Consider the following 23,289-nt stretch of genomic DNA (forward strand, 5'->3'; position numbering starts at 1 on the left):
CAAGACAAACCACAAGAGGACATCGAGAGTAAAGTTAAACTTTACTTTACAGTAATTTTTCTTCTATATACAAAGAATTACAGTACATGTTCTGGGAGCACCTGGGCAGGGCAACCCTCTTTTCATGATAAGTTTCACATACACAGCCAACAGTCTAAGGGGAGCAAAATGAAAGTAATCAATGGTCCAAGACTCTCCCCTCTCCCTCTTCTAAAAATAATATACATGCTGGAAATATGTAGTTTACTCTCACCTGCTCTGGCATTCCTTCTTACAACTGACTCCTGGCCAGGGCTGAGCATCCCTTTGTCCTCCCTGCAGTGCTCTGGTGCTGGCCTCTGCCTTGGCTAGGATCCTTGACTCCTGATGTGTTTCCCTCTGCCTGAGCCTGCAGAACAGGACCCTCTGGGGCACCCCCATTTGCTGCCACCCCGTGGGCAGCAGACCTCAGCGGGGAAGGAAGGCAGCGTGGGGCTGCTCACACCAAGGTTCTTCCCACAAGGAAACCTCTCACTCATGGCTCCAGCACGAGTTATGCTGCTGCCATGAGTGGCCCCCCATGTCCCTGGGAAGTGAGGAAGGGGCAGTGGGCAGCCCCCCTCCCCAGGGCCCTCAGCCAGCTGGCAGCCAGGACCCCAGCTAGGAGCACACAGTGCTGGAGGGTGGCAGGGGACATTACCAGCAAGGCACGGTGCCCAGCATGGTCAGTGTCTTGGGGGTGAGCAGGCTGGTGGGGCAGTGAGCTCAGCACCATGGATATGCAGGGCTGGGAGCACCACGGCTGAAAGGCTTCCAGGGCCCCTCGCAGGGAGAGCCACTCCCTGCCTGCCCCCCTGCTGCCAACACATCTCACATCTCACCTCCCACCCACACCAGCCGGGGCCACCCTCAGCTCCAGCCACGCTCCACCTCGAGCCTCCCGGTGCTTGCTGCTTTTCCTTTTAACAAGTTCCCAGTGTCTACAAAAAATACACAAAACCCAGTTCCTTGAAGTCAACAACTCGGAAACATCAGAAAAAGAAACAAAAACTGAAACCAGCTCAGTACCAAACGGACACGAAGAACATGCAGTAGCGGATGCCTGCTTGCTTCACATGGCTCCATGGGCTCCCCAGGGGCTCAGTGGCACACTGGTTTAATCTCAAAACCACCATAAACTGAAGGAACCGAGTCACTCCTTGTCCTGTTTTAGTCACAAGGAGTGCTGAAGCCCGGCCCCAGCTCCAGGGGGATGGGATCAGCTGGCCAAGAAGCCCCAGCTCGTGGGCCAGGAGCCGTGAGTCCAGCCCTACTGTGCTAAGCTGCCAACGGTTTACAATAGCACCACAATAGCCCAAGGGCTTTGCCAAGGGCAAACATGATTAAAACTTTACCTTGAAATAGGCCATAGCAACACCCATTTCTCAGATTTCCCTAGGAGGTAGATTCAGTGCTGTAGGGACTGTCCATCACTGCTGCTCCTCCAGCCCGAGCTCACACAACCTGTCCTGTTCCCCCAGCACCAAACTTTGCTTACATCACTTTTGTTTTGTAGGACCCGGAGCAGGAATCTTGCATCCTCCCATCTCCTGATAAGCAAGGGCACTGCCAACCCACAGGTGAGACTCCTGCTGAAGCCAGGCACGTGGCAGAGCAGTCCCCAAGCTCCAGTGTCCCGTGTCCCAGGCCCTGGGAGCCCCAAGCACCCATCAGCCCAACTGTGCTGCTGCAGGAGGAGCAGCCCTGGCTTCAAATGCTGCCACCAGCGTTATCACTATCACAGGAGGGTGGGTAATTAGCACGGGCAAAGCCTGGGAGATCAAACACAGCATCCCCCCCATACTTTCAGAGTAGCTGCACGATTTGCCACTTTGCTTTAACACTCACTGGCTAGCAAAGGCCAAAAGCCTCATCAGTAATTTAGGGCAAAGCACATTACAAGCAGGTTACAATTATTCCAAACATCAAGCAAAATCAGAAGTTAAGGCTGAAATTAAAAATAAACAGAAGGTGTTGAAGGTCTGAAGTTTCTCAAACTCCCCCTGCTCTGTCACAACATTGGCCGTGGTGTCCAGATACGAGCTGGGCACACCCAGAGCATGCTCAGGGCGAACAGAGGCCAAGAGCATCAACGTTAGGGCTGCTTTTTCTTTCTCTTCCGTTTTTGTTTTCTGTGAAACTAAGCTGAAGCTTTTCTAGCAGATGCACTGTCTCACCTTAGTTCTTTAATGTCCTTTACATTCAATCATCTCTCCTATCTCTCGAACTTTAACACCAGCCACACCTTCAGAGCCTCTGCCTGCAGGGGTTTAACCCTGAATTAACACGTGCTCCCACAGTACCACCCAGATGCTTTGTGTATTGGAGTGACTCTGGTTCCTGTGGAGCTTTTTTTTGTTAAATAGGAAAAGTTTAACTGGAAAACAGCAATAAAGCAAGCTACCATGAGCTAATTTGCATCTGGAGACGTGCAGTAGGTGAGTTGATTATTCCTTACAGTCATAACTCTCCTGCTAGATTCACCAGAGCCCTGGCTGACAGTGGGCACTGGGGAAGATGGGACAAGCCACACAGAACAGTGGCCTGTGCCTGCTCCCCCCCATCCTGCCCACACATCCCACACGTCCTGTGCTGGCTCCTCCTCTGTAACCCTCATCCCGACAGGGCACAAGGCCCAGACCTTGCTGTTACCCCTCATCAGAGCTCCTCTGTCACCAAAGGGCACCTGGGACTCTCCTGCCCACTGAAGTGGGTCCCCCAGTGGGGTGGAGGCCACAGCCCATTGCTGACCTCAGCCCACTGCTCTGAGCAGGGGCAGCAGGTAAACTGGCAGCAGGGATGTTGACCAACAAAGTGTTCACACAGGAGCAGAGCCTGCATCCCCTTCAGAAATGGGAAGAGTGAGCTACTCCTACCAGGAATGAGTCTGGAAAATTCCTGTGAGCCATCGTGGGACACCAGGGAAGGGACAGAGATAATTACACCCTTGATTCTCCCTCTACAGTGCTCCACAGCAGTGAATCAACACAGGAGTCACCTCTCACCCACCTGGGGTGCAATTAGGGCTGACCCAGGACTAAGTGACCAGGTGACTGGATCCCTCCAACACAGCAAGAGAGCATCACAGCCTTGGCATGGAGCTGTTGCACAGGTCTGAGCCCAGCAGGAGGCTGCAGCAGTGTCTCCCACAGTCTGCCAGGGGTATGGGTTACTTTGCCTCTACCCTCTACTTTTAAAATCCCTCGTGATTCAAACTGGCTGAATTCTGAAGGCAGCAACAAATGGCAGCAAACAAACCCAACTGCTTCAACACAGACATGTCCCTCTCCTCCTCCAAGGCAGTGCTGCCAGCTGCCACCACACTGAGTCACCTTGAGTACAGAAGATGCCCACATTTCCTTCACAAGGGTTTTGCTGCCTGAAGCTGTTCCCCAGCTCATGCTCCCTTGCTGAGGGCAGGCTGGAGAAGGGCAGGGCTGCTGGGACCTCTCTCTACAGCTGATCAAGCCTTGTCTACGTGACCCAGAAAAGCCCAGAAACTCCCAAAAGCACCACAACTCCCTCTGAAAAGCCCTCCTGATCTGACAGAGCACCACTCAAGGCTCCAGCAAGAGCAAAGAGGGAAGAGCAGCTCCCTGGCTTCCTCCTTCAATGAAGTTCCTCAACACCAGTTTTGCCAAGCAGCCTCCGAGCTAAGCTGAACTCAACTTCCCAACAGCAGCTGCAAGATAAGAAGCCAGAAACCTGGATCCTTGTGGAAAAGGGAGACAAGAAGAGAGACAGGGTACAGCAGCTGCAACAAAGTAGGCTGTGGAAAATGCCATGCAAAGGTTTAATCCACGTTCACTGCTCCAAACAAGCTTTTGGGTAAGCACCTGCTGGCATGAAGGGCGGCTGCTGCTGTGAGCCTCACCCTGCCACGTGAGCCCGCGATTTATAGAAGTGATTTTTTTCAAACCTGCTCTTGTGAGAATTCACTGAGAACTTCTCCATTTTACAGATTTAAAAAAGCCTGCACCAAAAATATTCACAGTTTATTTTTTCATGAAACAAGTAACTAGTTAACACGTGACAATGCGAAGCGGAGGTGGACAGAGCAGTGCAAAGACCTCTCTGGTTACAGTGGGAGCTAGCTGGGCGCTGGCACTGAGGAAACCCTACTTACACAATCTACATGACTAAGTCCAGCTCATGGGAAGGTTTATAAATGTAAATTCAAGATTTATTTTCCTTCTCACACATGATAAATACTTAATATACTGAACGCCATATTTTTTTTTTTTAATTTTTGTTTAAAAACCTTAATGAATGCCCTTAAGGTAATCTTCTCTCTCAATGGATCTGAGTTGTCCTGATTCCCTTTGTGGAGGAGTCACGCAGAAATGCAAGCTGCTTGCATTTCCCTAGTTTCAGCAGCAAGCAGGAACTGACCTGCCAGTCTTCCCGGAAAAAAAAAAAACAACATTAAACAAGTAAGTTTCCATAAGCCATAAAGCTTTTCCAAGTTGTGAGCTATTCTACAAAGGATCTGAAATGATTCGGACTAGAGAAGAGATAGCACTGGTAATGTCCCCTTGTGCCCAGCACACCCGGCCTTTACAGCAGGACGTTGTCTCAGGGTGCACACATCAGGAAAGGAGAATGGATCAGGATTTGTCTCGGTACAGGTGTCTGCCTCCCTTCATAGAAAACTGCAAAGCTCATGACTGTCTGCTCTGGGAGCAGCAGGCACTTGCAAGCCAGGTGGGAACAAGGACCTGCTCCCATGTCAGAGGAAGGAGGTCAGCATGAGGCTGAATTCTCCCTTCCTGGGGAGGGGCTGTGGATCTGCCTGGAAGGAGAAGGATACACACACTGGAGCTGCGCAAGGGTCTGGCGGCGGCACGGAGATCCGAGGCTGCGGCCCCAGATCGGTGGAGCTCAGGTAATTACAGAGGTAATGTGTTGTGAGAGTGGGAAAAAGCTGGTCAGCCGCGTTTCCTCGGCAGGACACCAACCCTATCCAGGCCAGGCAGTGCCACCAGAGGAGGTCTGTCCTCCTCCTGCCTGCGAGGGTGCCGGTGGTCACGAGATGCTGCAGGTCCCTGGGACTCTACTGCCTGCCCCACGAGCACCACAGCCACACCAACTTCTGCCTCAACGCTTGAGTGAACGGCTTTCAGCAGGCCTAGTCTGGACACCAGCCCGATGACCACCAGGTACTAAACATCGCCTTCACTGTAAAAGGGAGAAGAGAAAAAAAGAAAGCCAGGCAGCTGCTGGAGCCCACCGTGTTCCAGTGTGAGAACTACAATTCAGTTGGATGGACGCACACGCGCACACACACACACATGCACACCAACACAGTCCAGTTAATTCAAGTCTCCTTTGGTTGTAGAAGAGTTAAGCCAGAAGCTACACAAGGGGAAGGTGTTGAGATGGGTCCCGATCCAGCTACGGCACCCTTGCCTCTGCGCAGTGAGCAGGACAGGCTTGGCTTGCTGCTGGCAACACCAGGTGTGATGGGAACATGTTCTGAACACATCTGAGGCAAAGGGAGAAAGGACTGCTCAGTCCGCTGGCTCACGCTGACAACACAGGTCTAGAAGAGACTGGATGGAAATTTGAAAGGGAGCACTGTCCCCCTGGCAGGGCAGTGCTCAGCACCTCCAGGAACCCACTCTGCTGTGCTATTGCTGCTTTATGGGTCACTACGTTGTCAAGTGCAGGAAAACACTCCGTGTGTCCTGTGCTAAAGGATTAAGACACAAGAATGAAAAACTCCCAGATGACTTCTTCCAAGATCTCTCTTTTTCCTGACTTCCTCCAGATTGCTCGCTTCTTGGGCCTGGCCAGTTGCAGCTCTGTAAAAAAGGAGCCTGAATGGATACTGCCTATTGCTGGAGAAAACTGCACTGAGCAAGTGCAGGAGCTCCTCTCCCATCTCACTGGAGATGATCCCTGCCCTAGAGCAAACCACACACACAGCATGTCCCAGTAAACACACGGACAAACCTCGTAAAGCAACGCCCTGCATGGACAGAGACCTGGGCAGGTGACATGAAATCCCTTCCCTGCTTCTGGAGTCTAGCAAGGACACACACCTGACTGCTCACCACATGATCCCTGAAACATCTCCAGTGCCAGGGCAGACTGACTGATCCACTTTCTTTAAATGCAGTAACAAGAGCAAGGCCCTGGCTGTGCCTAGGAACCCACCTACAAATCAAACCTGGAGCTTGAACACGCTGGATCAGTAATGTGACCATTTCAATGGAATTGGAGATTTTTACCCAGAGTGGACTCTTTATTTCAGCTTTACCATTTGTAAAAGGAAGAGGAAAAGGTCACGGATGCTCTCTCCCTTTGGCTGGGCCAGACTCAGATTTAAGAGAATGTCCTTGCTCACGTCACAAGAGAATATGGATGGGATGTGCATGGGTTAGGGGCCGGGCTCAGGGAAGTGAATAAAAAAAACAAAACAAAGATTCCCCCTCCCTAAACATTAATCGACTGAAACCTGCCTCCCATATTCACCAACCTCACTTTGGCTCTGAGTCAGCCAACTCACGACAGACAGAATCCTGGTTATGGGCTAGCGCTGTGTTTTGTTCAGGCAAAGGGTCCTGCCCCCGAGGAGTCTGTGCTTTTCCACTCAGCCAAGCAATCTGATCAATTGTCTGAACGTTCGTGACAAGCCACTGCATCTGCTCCGGGGGCACCGGCGCTTCCCTGGCTGGCCGAGGGGTCTGCTCGAATGCACACAATCTCTCTGATGTCCACGGGCTCTGCTCCGAGGGGGCTGAGGCCACTTCCCAGCTGGGCTGAAGGGTGGGCTCTGGTAGTTTCTCTGCTGTCCGGGAAGGCTGCTCCGCAGGCGTCAGCGTTTTCATGGTGGACCAGTGGCTTTGCTCGTGCGTCTGTAGTTTCTCTGTAGGCCAAGGTACTTGTCCGACCTGTGTCACCACCTTCCCAGCAGACCAAGAGATTTGCTCCCCAGCTAACATGGTCCTCTCTTTCTGCTGGGGACTCAGCTCCATGGCTGGGGCTCCTCTCTCCTTCAGCTGAGCGTTCTGGTCGACGGGACGCAGCGCCTTCTCCGACAGCAACAGCCTCGGAGCTGATGCAGCCAGAGGCTTGTCTGAGGCCTGAGGCCGAGGAGCCACAGCAGGAGCCAGCTTATCCGATGCCTGAGGCCATGGGGCTGTAAGAGTGAGAGGCCTCTCCAAGAGCTGAGGCCGAGACACCCCAGAGCTGAGAGCCTTTTCCAAAGGAAGAACCCGCAGGGCCCCGGAGTCAGCAGCCTTCTCTGGAGGAAGGGGTCGCAGCACCCCGGGGGAGAGAGACTTCTGTGTGAGCGGGACCCGAAGGGCCCCTGAGCTGAGACCCTTCTCCGTGGGCAGGACGTGCGGTGACCGGGAGCCAGGGGCCTTCTCTGGAGACAGGGGCCATGGCAACCCTGAGCTGGGAGCCTTCTCTGTGGGCAGGATCTGAGGCATACCCAAATCAGCAGCCTTCTCTGGAGGCAGGGGATGGGGTGACCCAGAGCTGGGAGACTTCTCTGTGTCTGGGACCCGCACTGCCCCAGAGAAGGAAGCCTTTTCTAGAGGTGTGGATTGTGGTACTGCTGATCCAGGAGCCTTCTCTGAGGGCAGGATCCGTGAGACTGGGGAGTCTGGGACTTTTTCAACGGAAATAGACCACAGCACCTCAGGACTGGAAGCCATCTCCAGTTCTGGGACCTGCGTCACCACAGAGCTGGAAGCCTCTTGCACAGCCTGTGGCTGTGGACTCTGGGCAGAGGAGTCATCCAGTGGCTGGAGCTGATCGGCCTCGGGAGGCTCATCCTCTGCCTGGGACTGCAGCATGCCCACCGTGGCCAGGAGTCTGTCAGACAGTGGAGGAGGCAGGCATTTCACGGGGAACTCATCCAGCAGCTCGGGCTGCTGCGCCCTGCTGTCAATGAGGGACTTGTCCGATAACTCTAAAACCTCGGGGGCATCAGGAGTCTCATCTGCCAGCTGGAGCTGCAGGTCAGCAGCAGTAACAAGTGACTCATCCAGTGGGGACTGAGGTGATCCTGGAGGAGATTTGCTCGGCAGCTGAGGCTGCGAGGCGTCACTGGAGGACTCGTCCAGCGGCCAGAGCACCGCGTTGCTGGGAGGTTTGTCGGGCTGCTGAGGCCGCAGTGCTACAATGATGGGCTGCTTCTCTGACTGCAGCCGCAGGGACAGGGCAGCCTGGGGCTTGTCTGATGGCTGCAGGCGGAGCGACAGGGTGGTGGGAGGTTTGTCCGAAGGCTGAAGCCGTAGTGAGAGGGTGGTGGAGGGTTTATTGGATGGCTTCAGCCTCAGTGACAAGGTGGCGGGGGGTTTATTTGACGGTGGCAGTCTCAGAGCCAGGGTGGCAGGTGGTTTGTCTGGTGAAGGTAGCCTGAGGGCCAGGGTGGTGGGGGGCTTGTTTGATGGCTGCAACCTCAGGGCAAGGGTGGTGGGGGGCTTGTCTGAAGAAGGCAGCCTCAGCGCTAGGGTAGCAGGGGGCTTTTCTGGTGACTGCAGTCTGAGGGCCACAGACTGAGGTAGGCTGTCCAGGGGCTGAACACTCAGGTCTGTGTCTGCCTCTGTTTCTGCAGGCACCTGCTCTGGTGGCTGGGTGTCCTCGCCGTTAGTCAGGCCTTCTATGGGAGGTGCATACTCACGAATTTCTCCTGGCTCTAGAGGGTGAGGCCCACAGGGATCATGCTCTGTGCAGCATAATCGTCCATCCAGCTTGGAGATGAAGAGCATTCCTTCCCGGTGCTGCTTGCAGAAGGACCTGGGGCACATCTCACAGAACGAAGCTGCTTCCTTACCACACACGTCACACTGATGCCAGGGGCACTCCCACTTTCCTGCAGCACGGACATGGGAGAAAAGACACACCTTAGGAGTGGGACAAGGGCAAGAGACAAAGGCCTGCTGCAAAGGGAGTTCAGGGGAAAGTGAGAACACTCCTGTAATACCCACATACAATTCTACACATCCTCTTCAGTTTCTGCCTTAGCTTGACAGGCAATTAACATGAATCTGCATCCTCAGAAGCAGCAAGGGCAACGATAATCATGACAAACACAAGCCACATCAGCTCAGACCAAAAGCCCATCTGGCTCCTGCACAGCACTAACCAACAGAGGTGTCCAGAGAGGAGCAGACATCCCCAGTTTGCACATCTCTGTAGCTCTGACTTTCATAGAAAACAGCAGCAGTTATCTGCGCACAACACCCAAAGGACTTTTTAAGCTAACATGTCAGATTCATCTTTTAATTCTGGGTCAAAAACCTCCCTTCCTGTTTTTTAGAAAGAAGAAGTGAGAGAGCAGTGATCACAAGGGCTAAGTTTCTATTGTCTCTGAACCCAAAGGCACATCCTTAACCTCTGGCCATGTATGGCTACGATAAAACAAAGCTGCTCCCCCAGCAGCTCCATCTTCACACAACCTACTGCCCCTCAGTACCAATACCACCAGCAGGCAAAATACAACATTACACTTCAGAGACTGCTGCTTTTCTCGCTTGTAGATGACCTCACTGGCTCAGCTTCCTGCTCCCTCAGCCAAGGTTGTGTCTGGCTCTACCAAATGCTTCCAGTTCATGGACACAACCAGGTACACGCTGAGCTCCTGACCACAGGATGAGCAAAGATCTTTTTCCAAATACCCCTCCTGCCTCTGTGCTCTCCCAGCACCTTACATCCCCCATCTCTCCTGCTCCCTGCCTTGCTGTGGGGAGCAGCTCCTTGCAGAGCAGCCCTGGCACAGAGCTCTGAGCCAAAGGGCAACCACAGACACCAGCCAGGCCAGAGCACTTCCCAGCCTGCCTGAACCAAGCCCACAGACCTGTGGCTACAGCTCCTTTCCAGGGAGTCTGGTTCCTGCAGCACAGCACTGAGCAGCTGTGGGCATTGCTCCCTGGACCTGTGCAACAGCAGCTCTCCACTCCCCTCTCTCACGCTGCTTTTCCCCTGGAGTTGAAGGCAACATGTAGTCAGTTTTTCCCCTCCTTTGAAGCCAGTCCAAGGCTTCTGTTCCAGTCTCAAAATATGCACGCTGCTCTTGTGTGTCTTTTCCAAATTTTCAGCATTTTTTTCCAAGTGAGGATGTTTAACACTTCCCATGGTCTCCCCTGTTCCTGGCTCATGGTGCTGCAGCACAGGCTGTCACTGCTCCCCCTGCACCAGCAGCATCCCAGAGAGCCACACAACATGCAAAGACCCTGGGACCATTCTTATAGAGGTCATTTGTACAGATGGAAAATAAAAAAAGTCAAAACCTGCTCCTTTGTTGCAGAAAGGATAAATCCTTTCAAACCACTCTAATGGTCTTTGACAGGAAAAAAAGGTCTAATGAATAAGCACCCTCTCCAGGGACAGCCCAGAGCTCTTGGAAGTAAGATCACACAATTAGCAAACATGCAAACAAGCAGGAAATTCCAATTACTTGACAGCAATGCCCATGGCAGAGGAAACATTTGAAGTAGAAAGTGCTGAACCTTTCATGTCCTGAATGATACTCCAAGGAGCAGGCTATGAAAATCACTGGCTACGTGTAAAAAGTGTAAAATTGCTACAATTGACTGAAAATCATTCTCTAAAACCAGTTATTAATGGTCTTGTGGCAAACTGAGAAGGCATTTCAAATTACACCCTTCAGGAATGTATTTTAATCTGTACAATAATTTAAATTTCTGAAAGCAGAACAGCAAATATTCTTACAGATACAGGTAGATAACATCAAGCCTGTAAGGGACTGCAAAAATCCAGTTGGACAGGCTCAGAATTTAAAGTGGACAAATGCTCTTGCACCAACAAGGTGTAATTAGACAGGTGCAAAACAGGATTGCAAAAGGAAGAAATAAATATGAGGAAAGGATCAAGATGAAAACTCAAGAAGGATAAAGCAAACCATCAACATCACATCAATATAAGTTATTTTTACAAAACAAGTAAAACATTATTTCTGAAGAAATTTTATGTAAAAAACAAAATGTAATTATTCCCTTCTGTCAGAGTAAGTAAGGCCTCGGCTGCAGTGCTGTTAAAATACTTGATTCCAGTTTAAAAAAAAATGTGTAGGCAAGTGGGACACAGTCCAGAGTAGATCAAGAATAAAAACTTGAGGCTATGTTTGTACAAGCCGGAAAAGGACTGAGACAACAATCTTCCACTATGTAAAAAAACGTATCAGAGAGCTGGCAATCCTTAGTGTTTTTAAGTCAGGCTGTTAGGAGAGACTTTGCAAATGGAAAGCAGGAGAACAGGCTGGAGGCTGGACTGTACTTTTTGAGTATTTTTTTATTTCAAATTTTTGCCCTAATTTCACCACAAACTAGAATATGCTTTGGTACTGTTCTCTTATGCATGAACTAATGGCTATTCAGGCATTTAAGAGATTCTTTTCTAACTCCTATTTTCCAATAGTGCTTCTCCTCACCAGTGATCTCACAACTGTCTTCAACTTTGGGAAAACAGCCAGTGTGATGACCAATACTTCAGGTATTGTTGGGATTATGCTCTGCTAGGCCCCAAGAATGGGGTCAGTTCACAAGCACCATCTCTTAGGCAAGGACCAACTCCCCCTTCAGCAACTTTTTGCAGTCACAGTAGGGCGCAAACCAGGGCTGGGTTGGTTGGGCACCAAGATCTGCTCAAGTGAGAAAGATTTCTCTAAAAGTTAAGAGGCTGTGAATAGAGTGCAAGGTCACGAGCAGCACCCAGGGCACCCACAGCCAACACTGTGAGCCAAGCAGAGCCCAGCTGTGCAGAGCACTGACCTGCAGGTCTCTTGGTCAGGTTGAGGCAGTCAGCATGGTACACCTTGGGGCAGCCTGACTTCTTACAGGAGACCAGCTGCCCTCCATCCCCACAGCTGAAGCACTCATCCTCCCGCTCCTTCATCACCTCCGCCTGCGACCTGCGCTTCATCTGCGGCCGCCTCTTGAGCTTCTTGGACTTCTCCTCGCTCAGGCTGGGCTGGCTCTGGGGGTGAAAAGATGTTGGTTAACACAGGGCTCTGGCCCATCCATCTGCTCCCTTGCTGCTGCAAACCCTGCTGACACAAATCCCACTGCCAGCTATACCTGAGACCTGTGCTGCATGTCTAGTGCTGCTTGGTATTTGGCAGCCAAGTTACTACAGCAAATAGCTCCCAGTTATTTTGAAAGAGCCTGGAAGTCATGCAGCAAAGCTTGACTGGACATGGGATTTATATGACTAGTAACAGCAGAATGAGGAGCTGGGGCTGCCTGGTGTCACTGAGCTCGTGCCACCTCTCCCAGACTCTTCAGGTCAAAGCAGTCAGGTCTCCTGGCACACATGACTCATAAAGAGTCTATTCAGGGCCTTCCTGCACTTTTTCACATTCACCACTTCCCTCTCCATTTTCAGTATGAATTTATCTGTCATCAGTTTAGACCTATTTGTTCTTGTGTCAGTGCTGCTCTTTTGCACCAGAATCACAAAATCTTTACGGTTGGAAAAGACCTCCAAGATCATCAAGTTCAACATCTGAAGCTTTTCCATCTCCCTGAAGAAACCTCTGGGACACACTCTCCTGCTTGCAAACTGAAACTTTCACAGTCTGCACACTCAGTCTTCCCAGCGGCTTTTCCCTGCCCTTATTGAGTATATTTATCTCAAATAAAGTTACAGAATTACACATGCTACGTCAGATAGCACCTCGTACAAAGACATCAACACTTAGCCAAAAGAACAGGAAATTCCCCAAAGCACTGCCCCCATTTGCCTTTTCCACAGCCGTGTGACACCACAGCTCAGTCCTGGGGCAGCTGAGCTGTACAGTGGCTCCTTCTCCACCACGACTGCCCAGCCACGACCTTCTCATGGTGGATTTGTTTCTGCTCTTAACCTCTCCAGGTGTGTACTGTGGAATATCCAATCTCCATTCCCCCTACACTCAGTTATTCCTTTGCAACTGCCCCATCCTCTCACTCTCCCACGGCAATGACAACCAAACTCTGCATCATCAGTAGAGTTAAATTATCTGTGTAGTGAAGTAACTACAACTGAACCCAGGACAGGCAACTAAATGGTTCAAGTGCTCTCTTCTCTGGCCTAAGGCTTCCTCCAACCCTGCTCTTCCAACTCCCCCTCCAGCCAGGATGAGCCTCCCATTGTGTGGAACACTCAACTCCACAAAGATGATGCTTCTTGACCCAGTCCTGACCTTATCAAAGCACCATCACTTTAGTTTATCTAAGGAGACATGAGCTAAATTCTGTGCCATTTTCTACATCTCTTTGTGTTCAAATATGTGTTCTCCATGCAGGATATCTCTGTGTGCTGAGACAATGCCTGTGAAGCAATTTTTACATCATTTATTCTGCAAAAACACCGTGCATAATATTTTCATCACCAAAACATTTAAAAACCTTGGTCTCCAGACCTACAATTTCAGAACTCTGCAGTTGGCTATCCAGCTTTCCTGTCACCAAGGAGTTACATCTCTTGATTGTTTCCTTCCCCTTCACACGTGGATACTTCTGCTTTCATACCATCCTTCCCCCTGACAATGGGGACAAGCCAGGCCTTTCTTATCACTAAAAATGCAGGCACTGAAACGCTTCCACCTAAACTATGCCACCGATTTTCAGCCATCTAATTACAAAGAGAACAAGAAAATCCCTTCAGAGCTAATTTGAATGTCTAAGAGAGGTCTAACAGCTGGACTAAGCAATTCCCACTTGCTCCCTGCAGTACCATAGACTCCCAAACATTCCTCCACACTCCCAGTTAGAAGGCACTTTTAAGAGTGAACTTGAGTATAATCAGTTTTGTCTTGCTGTATCTTCAGCAAGCTTAAAAATGCAGAAGAGAGAAGAATTTTTTAAAAAAAAGCCACCCCAAGGTATTGTTTTCTCGGTACTGTTTCTTAGCCCATCTCATCAAGATGGAATGAGTCGCCTCAGATATCACAATGGAACATGAATGCCAACTAAAGGGCACCTTTCTCTCATTTCCATCATGCAACATGCAATTTCAAGGTAAAAATGACAGTCAAACCACGTATAACACAGGGGCAGCACAAAATCAATTGAACTTTAAATTGCAACCCAAAAAGGAGCTAAATACATCAGATGTGCCACTCCCCCCATCTGTCAGCTTCTGAAGACATCCATTTTTTATTTTTGTAAGTTAATTTTTTTTGAAGAACTGATCTCTGGAGAATTCATAAAACCTTCCCTATATATTGATGGGGCTCAACAACTGTACTGCTGGAGGTTTTTAACCCTTAACTGGGGGCACGACAGGATCCACATGCCAGAGCAGAGGGATTACAGGCTGATTTGGTGAGGCACTTGTAACAAACCAACAGCTGAGACATAGATTTAGCGGGTGACAGCTGGGAACTCGGCCAACTGCTCCTGTTATTTCCTTTTCCCAGTGAGAACCAGCTCACACAAGGAGGTAATTGAAATCAATTCCTGTTACTGCAACATTACAGTTACAAAACAAAGCCCTCAAAAAGTCAGTGAGTTCTAAAAGCTGGTGGTTTTTCAACTACAGATATGGCAGATTTCTTATGTCTGTTTGATATGCAAAAATCGGTCATTTCATTAAAACCTGAATAAAACCAAGAACTTTACTGCAGAATAGATGGTGAGGTAGCAGCCTTCTGGCTCTAAAGCAACTTCAGTGTGAAGGAATGTGAGTTTGCTGGCCTTCCACGCATGCTCATAATTTACTTTGGGAGCCTTTACTTTGGGAAATGGGCTGAGTTGTGTTTTCTTGGTTATCTAATTAATCTTTCCCATGCCTGTCCTTTGCTCCTCTAGTGCTATGGAAAATGTCATGATAAGAAGTAGAAAATTTAAAAAAATGTAAAAAACTCACCCTCTTTCTTTTATTCTTTCAGTGTAAAATAAAGCTTCCTGTCATTATTTATAGCAACTCTGATAACTGAAGACTAAGACTTGCTCTCAGAATAAAAACTCAAATATTTAACTCATTTCAAGCACTGTTCCCATGGCCAGACTTAAATGATCTCCAACCAGAAACCTTTGCAACCAATGATTGATACACATCTATGTAAAGAGGCAATTTGGAAGAACAAAAGCTTAAAGGATGCATCATACCTTCGGCCTTACTCCTAGGAAGCCACTGCAGTTTGGGGCACCACATTTACAAACGGTCTTTCCATTTCCCAAACACTCCAGATTGTAGTTGAAAGTCAGCTCAGTCCCTGGCACAAAAGCAGATCAAAACCAAGCAAGTTGTTAATGAATTAGAGTAGAATGTTTTACTAATAAAATAAAAGCACTTTTTAAATACAATGTCACAAGTGACTGCCACCACTACACAAGGACACCAAACTATTAATCTCCCCAAAGATCTGAGTAGATTGAAAATTCAGTGCAACCCCTCTCCCCTACCACATTTTACAGCTAAAAAGGGCATTGATCCTGTAACAGGGTCCTGTATCAACCTCCACTGATACCATGTGTGTTTCATTATGTTAGTGCTGCTGTTAAGCCTCATGAATATCCCAATGAAAATAAAAATTAAATCCCCTTCCAGAGAGCTACAAATGCTCCCTTTTCCTTACAGAACCCCCTAGGCTACTGCAGGCATTGACAGGGTGTTCCTTACCAGCTTTGATATTTACAAGTGCGAAGAGCCCGACCCGAGTGTCACCATTCACACACCATTTCTGAGTCTCACAGTTGGGCTGGCAGCAGTGGTTCATGAACCGAGCATAGTTACCCTTTGGCCCAGCATCAATGATTCGATCCTGGAATTGCAAAAAAAAACCCCAGAAAACCACATTTCAGTCATCTATCATCAGCAGCAATCAACTAGCTCTGATGCCTCTGGCCAGTGCTGGCAGATCACACGGCAGTACAGCCTCCTGCCATCATCCTTCTCCTCAAAGACACAGGACTTTTCAAGGGACAAAGACACTCTCCCAAACAGCCAGGACAGTGCCACTGTTGCTTTCTGGGAAACAAAGTCTCCCTGTGGCATCAGTACTGGATAAACACCCCAGCACACTTCCAAGGAAGCGCTTGTGGTTCCAGGCCCCAACTTCTGCTTAAAAGCAAAATAGCAGTTCCTATTTTTTACATGTCTGTGTATAGAAGGAAAACAGGAAGAGTGTGTAAGCTGAGGTACACTGGTGCACAGCTTGTTATGGGGCTGGAGAAGAGAGGGAAGCTGCAACTGAGATTTGCTTTTGTAGCAATCAGGAGATATTAACACTTGGGTCTGCCCCATCAGCCATACAAGGAGAACAAGATATGGTCAGTGTGAACTTGCAGCAGGATGAGGGGAAAGACAAAGCAGTCACTGTTATCCTGTCCCACACTCTACAGTTTCCTCCCCATGTCTGTCATGGTTTCTTTCTCATTTTTCCATCGCTGAGTTGACAAAGTGGGGAAAGCAGCTGACACAATCGCTTAAACCTCTGAAAATTAGGAGTTCATAGTAACAACCTGGCCTGCAGGACCCACTGGGGACCCTGTGGCTGTAACTAAATCCATCAGTCTACTGAGAACAGCAAGACCTGAGATCTGAACTCTGATGAAGGTCTTGCTGTGCCTATAACTTACATGCCTCTTCTGGCACACACCAACCTTGTTCTGGGCTCTCCAAAATTCAGCTGCTGGGAAGGATCCCCATGTTCCCAAATTCAGCCTCTTATGCTGAAGTAGGATCTGCAGTCCTCAGACAACTGTCCTCACCTCTTCTGAACAAACTCAGGCAACGCCTGTTCAGACTTTCCTCCTAACCCTGAAATCCAGCCTGAAGCTTCTCTATTACACATTAATTCATTTAGTCATTTCAGAGGAAATGCAGACCAGCTCATCAGCAATGCTTAGCACCTTTTTGCTAGATGGAGTATCATGCCTTCCTTCCCGTCTTTTTACTTCTGTTCAGGATGCTGGCAGGAGATTCCTTGCACATACCTTATCCAGTGTCAACATGTAGAAATTGGTAATGTCGTGCTCCTGAGCATAGCGGATTCGGGCTCGGCACTCCTCCTCATCAATTAGCTCCCCAACATACTCATTAACAAATTCACCCTGCCAGACACAAAACAAGCTGATAAGACAAGACAAATTATCTGCAGGATGGAGGGATGTCCACCTTTTTGCTAGAACTTAGCTCCTGTTTCCTTCCTAAAAATTTCTCCCTGTGCTCTGCAGCCAGTTTGGCCTATAACCTTCACCAAGAGCCCTGAACCATACATCTGTTTCACATGCTCAAATAACTAAAAATAAATTAAATAAAGAACTGTGACCATCAGGTTATTCTTTGTGCCAAAGAAAGAATTAGCATCCAGGGACAGCACAGAAGTTAACCACAAGAACAGCACTTTGCTGCAAAGCTCAAAGCACTGCCCTAATTGCATTCCAGATGAAAACAATATCCCTTTGGGGACCAACCACATGGAGCAGGAGGATGCACCTGGAGCACCTGCTCCTGCAATGAGTGCAGGAGTTCTCCTGTAGTGAAGTACTGCAGAGACTGTACTCCAGCCATTAAAGAGAACCCCAGCTCTGCTCCAGTGGGGCTAATAGGTCCCCCCACTAAATAACTGAGTGTTTCTGTTTCCAGACTGTCTGCTGAAAGTGAAACAAGCACATGGAATGGCAGAAATATCCTTTCATTTATGGCACAGCAGGCAGCAAAGTTTTCAACAGGACAGACTCACATTTTGCCTCTTCTATCAAGGCCTCCCTCTAATGTCACCACTACTCCCTTTTCAGACATTCTTCTCTTACTAAGCTAACAGTCCTCTGTTTCACTTTATCATGTTTGGGCTTCTTTTGGATTTAACATTCTTCCTTCTTCGTTCAGCACAGATGTGTGTCCAAAGAATTGCTGCTCTTTGCATTTAAAAAACACAAGTGTTTTAGGTGGAGATAATCAGTTTCAGCAGCAATAACAGCCATGTCCAAGACACTGCCCTTTTTTAAGATCCAAGCCCTGGTTTCTATTTCTGACACAAGATTCTCATGCTGGATAAGCCTGGTTAGTCAAGAATAGGGGGGAGGAATAATCACTGTTCCCCATCTGGAAATCCTGAGCGCTGTCCCATTGTTCTTACAAGCAGACTGACCAAGCAATCACCTTTCTTACCCTGTGGGACATGCAAATCATTTTCCCGGTCAGCTGACCCAAAACACTCTTGTCAAGACCGGAAAGATTAAATTCAAATTTTTTTCTAAATGGCATTCTACAAGAAACCCAGTTTTCAAACCCAGAGCGATCAAGAGAGAAACAACAAGAGAAAACGACACACGAGGAGCGCAGGTACCTTCCTGATGTCCGTTTTGGCCTGCAGGCCCCAGCCTCGTGCCAGCGTGCGGAAGATCTGCACCTCGGGGTACTGGCGCTTGGAGAAGCACTGGTTCTGGCAGCGCTCCCCAGCAGGGCACACCAGGGGGTGGCACTCGTAGAGCAGCATGCGGTTGATGCACTCCGAGTCCAGGCCGCAGGGGTTCTCGTCCGTGGGTTTGCAGTTGCAGCGCGGGATCTCGGACAGGTCTGCAGTGAAGATCTGCACCTTCCCCACGGGCCGGTTCACCTTCAATGCACACGAGGGACATGAGCTCTTGGGAGCTACAGGTTACCCTGACAGGCATTTCTGAACTCCACCCTTGCCTATGAGCTGCAGTGACTTAGTGACAGCAAGGGGCAGAAGGACACAAGTACAGGCACAGCTGTACTCCTGGGAATGCTATTTTGAGAGGCAGAAGGTTAGAGGAAAGAGCTCAGGAGAATGCAGATTCCCCGTTAGCATCACCTGGTGCAGTGTGCAGTGTGTATTCTGTGACCCTGGAGAGGTGAGAGGCTGCCAAGTGTCCCCCTCCCATCATCACTGAGCCCACATCCAGCTCAGTGCTCTTGCTGGGCACACAGCATCCCTGTGATCAGCACCAAACCACTTTGTGCATCAAACTGCACCTTTTCCAGTCTGAGTGTCAGATGCTTTTCCTCAGCTTTCCCTTACTGCCCTGCTTTTTGAATGTTACCTTCAAGCTGGTTTGTGCTCTCAGCTGTCACAGGTGTGCCAGAAGGCCTACCATGCAGTTACCTCCCTACCCAACTGTCCTGCAGATGTAAATGGAAGCCAAACCAGACAAGGCTGGGGTTGGAAGGCCCAAAGAGGAGCTCAGAGTTAAGCCAAGGAGCTCTCTAAAAACCGCTCCAGGAGGAAGCAGAGTGCAGCACCAGGTGGAGAAGCGACTGGCGTGTCTGTGGCATGAGCTGGGTCCTTGGGGTTTGGTTAAAGGCAGCAAACGCTGAAAAGCAGGCAACAGAGAGTCAGGACTTTGGAGAGAGACACTGAAGAAAAGCTCCTTGCTGCTCTTTCCCTTGGTGAACCATTGTCTCACTTTCCTCTCCCAGAACATGAAAAGAAGGGATTTTAGCAAAACTATTCCGGCCCCCGTCTAAGTTACCTAGTCCCACCCACAGAGTTTCCACACTGACAGCCTGTCTGAGGCTGGCCCAATCCTAATCCCCCTTTGTTTAAACACAAACCCTGCAGAAACCCCTCATTAATCACTTCAACACAGTCTCCCCCACCTTCCTCCTAGAACTGCACCCCACCTCCAGCCTTCCTTGTCACTCAGGTTCTCCTCTGCTGCTTCCCATCTCTTACCCAGACTCATCAAGAGTGGCAAGGCTCACAGGATTGGGTCAATCCACTACTGGTACTGTTCTAGCACTGCCACTGCACACCACATATGCCCAGCAGACACCTGCCCTATTCTGTGAGACACTGCTGGGAAAAAACCAAAACAGGGCAATGCCTGGACTCATCACAAGTTTGATGTGATGAAAGATCCCAAGTATATTTTGCAGCACCCTCTCATGTGGTTGTTCCTTGGGATGGACTTGAGGTGCTGATCTCCTTAGAAGGAGTGGACACAAACAGCTTCAGCCATCCCATCCTGAAGCCCTCTCCAGTTCACCATCTGCTCCTGCAAACTGCTTTGCTTTCAGAGAGACAAACAGCTTGCACCCAGACCTCAGAAGAGCTGCCATGACTAATGACCACAACCGTCATTATTTATATAAAAGGGTATTTCAAAGGCTCTAAACTGCTTCAAAGTTCCTTCATGTTGTAGCCAGAGAGGCCTAAAAATAGCTATAATGAGAAACTACTTCCTCCACTGAAGCTGCCAGGCCCATACTGCTGCCACAGCATTCAGTTGTGCTCCTTACACCACACAGTAACTCATGCAGGATATACCTGCCTGCCTAAAAGTCCTAGCTAGATACAAAAAGTGCCAGAAATCAGTTAAACTTTCATATTTTGCCATGTAGAAAGGGATGGAGCAGACAGAAGCAGTAAAAAAAGAACACAGTCCCTGAGTCAATGGGTTTCTGGTCAGCTGGGATCCACTTCTCAGACACAGGCACATGCTTGGCCTCAGCTCTCTTCTCAAGTCACCTCCATCCTGTAGCTATTGCTGCTGCAATTCTAACTCAACAATAACAATAATATTTAACAGCCCTTAACATGAATAGCTCCCCAAAACAGAGGAAAAGGGCTGATATTGCAGCCTGTACACCTCCTTCAGTATTTCTGTTCAGTCACCAACTGATACAGAAAGAGATAGAAAACAATAGCAGACAATAAAAGATACTGTGGGTTACCACACCCTCCACACAGCTTTGCTGCACCCTGACCACCTCCTGTGCTGGTTTGTCCACCTTGCCATCAGCAGCATGGAGCATTTGATTACACTGAGCACTACCAGCCCTCTCCCCAGAGTTCTCAAGGTACAGAGACACTTCCTTTGGACCACACAACTGACACAGACAGCACAGACATGACCAGATCTGTTCCAGCAAACCAGAGCACCTGTTACTGCAGCCCAGCTTGCTGAGGATGGAGAGAGGATCAAAGGAATCTTCAAGAACAGCCAGACACCCAAACATCAGAAATGTTTCTGTATACCTGTAAATCACCTGCACCAGAGCTCAAGACTTCTCTTCCGCACCTGCCCCCCCCACCTCCCCTCACCTTGATGTGTTTGTAGGGAGGAGGTTTCTTGTCATTCTTTTTGTCTTCCTGAAGTTGTCTCAGTTCTTTCTGTGCTTTCAATTCTTCAAATCTCACAGCAGCTTCCTGAAGAGCTAAGAGAGACCACAGGCTCTGTTATGAGGAACTCCCTCTGCTCACACAGAGCTGGGCAGCCACTGTCCACCCAGTGCTCACAAGGTTCAAGAGGAGGGTGAAGAAAAGGCCAATGCAGCAGGGAAGTGCAGAAATTACAGTCAAGGGCCTGCTCATGGGTGATGAAGCATCCCATCTGTTGGCTATCTTTGCCTGCCCTCTTGGGCAGGGATGCCAGGCAGCTACATCCACAACTCTCAAGTACACTTTTATATCAAGATAATGACTGTATTGCACAGAGGGAAGCTGACACAGCAGCAGCTCACTTGAACTTTGAGATGCTATGTCAGATCTGGACAAAGATTTGAGATCTGCACACCCTTCTCCCTCTCTGGGAGTTAAACAAACACTCTGAGCATGCTGGATGTTACATAAGCAGCAGCTCATTCTACACATTTAATTTCACCTCAGTTATAAGAAGACATTTTTCTCTGCTACATGAATGGCACTTTTCCAAAGAGGAATGAAGAAGGTAAGACCACGTACTTCCCTGGATGAAGACAAGTTACCTTTTTTGTATATGCCATCCACGCCCTTCCCCATCTTGTCTTTGCTGCTGACATCACCTTCCATGTAAGGGAACACACGAGCCTGGTGGGTCCACAGGTAGTCCTTGGAGCCAAAGAACAGCACAGGGAACTCACCGATGTCATGTTTCATTTTCTGGATGTTGACAGGAATTGTCCTAGGATGGCAAATCTCAGCTGGCCACCACCTGCAGCAAAGGAAAGGGCAGATGAAACCTCTGGCTTCCCCACTTCCAGCCACCTCAAAAGTATGCTACTGCATGGAGACATGGTAAAAAGTGTGTGAGGGCTTACCAGCAAGGCTGGTGGGGAGAAAAGAGGCTATTGGAGGAAGAAAGCTCACGTTTTATGAGCAATGTGCATGCAAAAAAAATGCAGAGGCCTGCTGCAATGAGCCCTGCAGAGAGGAGCAGCTCCTCACCTCCACCACCATGAGCACTGCATGAAGAAGGAATGAGGACAAGTCTGTTCTAACTTCACCTACCTGTAGCGCCCAACTTTCACCCAGACTACTTCTTTGTAGTGTGGCTTTTTGCCTGCCTTGCAATCATTACAATACCAGCTTCCCTCTGGCATCTCAATGTTTAGACACTCACGGTGAAATGCAGCCGGACACGACTCGCAGCATAAAAGGCTGCCCCCTGCAAAGAGAAATAGGAGAAGTTTATCAGTCCCTGTGCAGAAGCCCTGCACTCCCCATTTCCAGACAGACCTGGAAAAAAGGAATGATAGTCTCCTGCAAGCCCTTTTCAAAAGTTGGGCCCTACTCCCGGTAAAAAAAAGAACATTTCTAAGAATCCAGAAATCAAAAAAAAAATGTGTAGGCTGAAGCTGGACTTAAATGTGGAAAGCTAGGGAGGCAGTCTGCTCTCTGCAATTCCCATTGGGACATTGGGAATGGGAAAAGCTTCTGCCCTCTGTAATGAACTCTGGGCTGGGCATTCCCTGGGGCCAGGGGACCTCACCTTCCGAGCAGACAAAGCACCAGCTGACGTTGACGTGCTCATGGTTGCGGCAGCCCCGGCGGGCAGTGAAGTGGTTGGGGCAGATGATGCTGTTGGAGGCCAGGACCACGGAGCCGGCGGCCAGGCAGAAGTCGTTGGAGTGATACGCGACCGGACACCGCACGCAGCGCATCAGGCGACCTGGCACCAACAGCCACACAGTCAGCCCCCGCAGGACCACCACTCCTTCCTGCTCAAACTACACTCTACTCATACCTAAGCTCAAAATGAGCTCTGGAGAAGGAAGCTGACCTTTGATTTTTATAGATCATCCATGATATACTCACTGGATTTCTATTAAGTTATTTAATATAGCTAAATATATATAAAATTATAAAATCTGTAATACCTATACCATAGATAAAATTGCATTATTTAGAAGTGAAAAATATCCTGCATGCTGTGCAGAAACAGTTCAAGAGTTCACAGACTGGGACTGCTTCCTATCATACACAAATAATTACTAAATCAGCTCCGACAGTAATTACAGACGGGGTGTTCCAAGTGCTTAGCTGCACATAATGAAATCAATCCATGTAGCTTCTGAAAACACAAGCACTTGCCTCTTGTTTATCAGATTTTACCCTGAAATTCCAGAACTTCCAGGCAATTC

The 23,289-nt window shown here is 49.1% G+C and overlaps 1 protein-coding gene across 1 annotated transcript in view; it reads right to left on the reverse strand.

Moving 5' to 3' along the window:
• Window positions 1-22: 22 nt before the first annotated feature.
• Window positions 23-23,289, reverse strand: part of NSD1 (nuclear receptor binding SET domain protein 1) — a 60,263-nt gene continuing 36,996 nt past the window's right edge. The window contains exons 14-24 of the mRNA XM_066560433.1: window positions 22,638-22,817; window positions 22,157-22,313; window positions 21,655-21,860; window positions 20,993-21,105; window positions 18,272-18,541; window positions 16,917-17,033; window positions 15,601-15,742; window positions 15,087-15,193; window positions 11,766-11,970; window positions 6,500-8,848; window positions 23-5,196 (exon numbers count right to left, since the gene is read on the reverse strand). Of these exons, the coding sequence (XP_066416530.1) occupies window positions 6,501-8,848; window positions 11,766-11,970; window positions 15,087-15,193; window positions 15,601-15,742; window positions 16,917-17,033; window positions 18,272-18,541; window positions 20,993-21,105; window positions 21,655-21,860; window positions 22,157-22,313; window positions 22,638-22,817 (3,845 nt within the window). The 3' untranslated portion in view covers window positions 23-5,196; window position 6,500. The remainder of the gene's footprint in view (window positions 5,197-6,499; window positions 8,849-11,765; window positions 11,971-15,086; window positions 15,194-15,600; window positions 15,743-16,916; window positions 17,034-18,271; window positions 18,542-20,992; window positions 21,106-21,654; window positions 21,861-22,156; window positions 22,314-22,637; window positions 22,818-23,289) is intronic.

The sequence above is a fragment of the Molothrus aeneus genome, chromosome 15 (assembly GCF_037042795.1).
Source record: "Molothrus aeneus isolate 106 chromosome 15, BPBGC_Maene_1.0, whole genome shotgun sequence".
In the NCBI taxonomy this organism is placed as follows: domain Eukaryota; kingdom Metazoa; phylum Chordata; class Aves; order Passeriformes; family Icteridae; genus Molothrus; species Molothrus aeneus.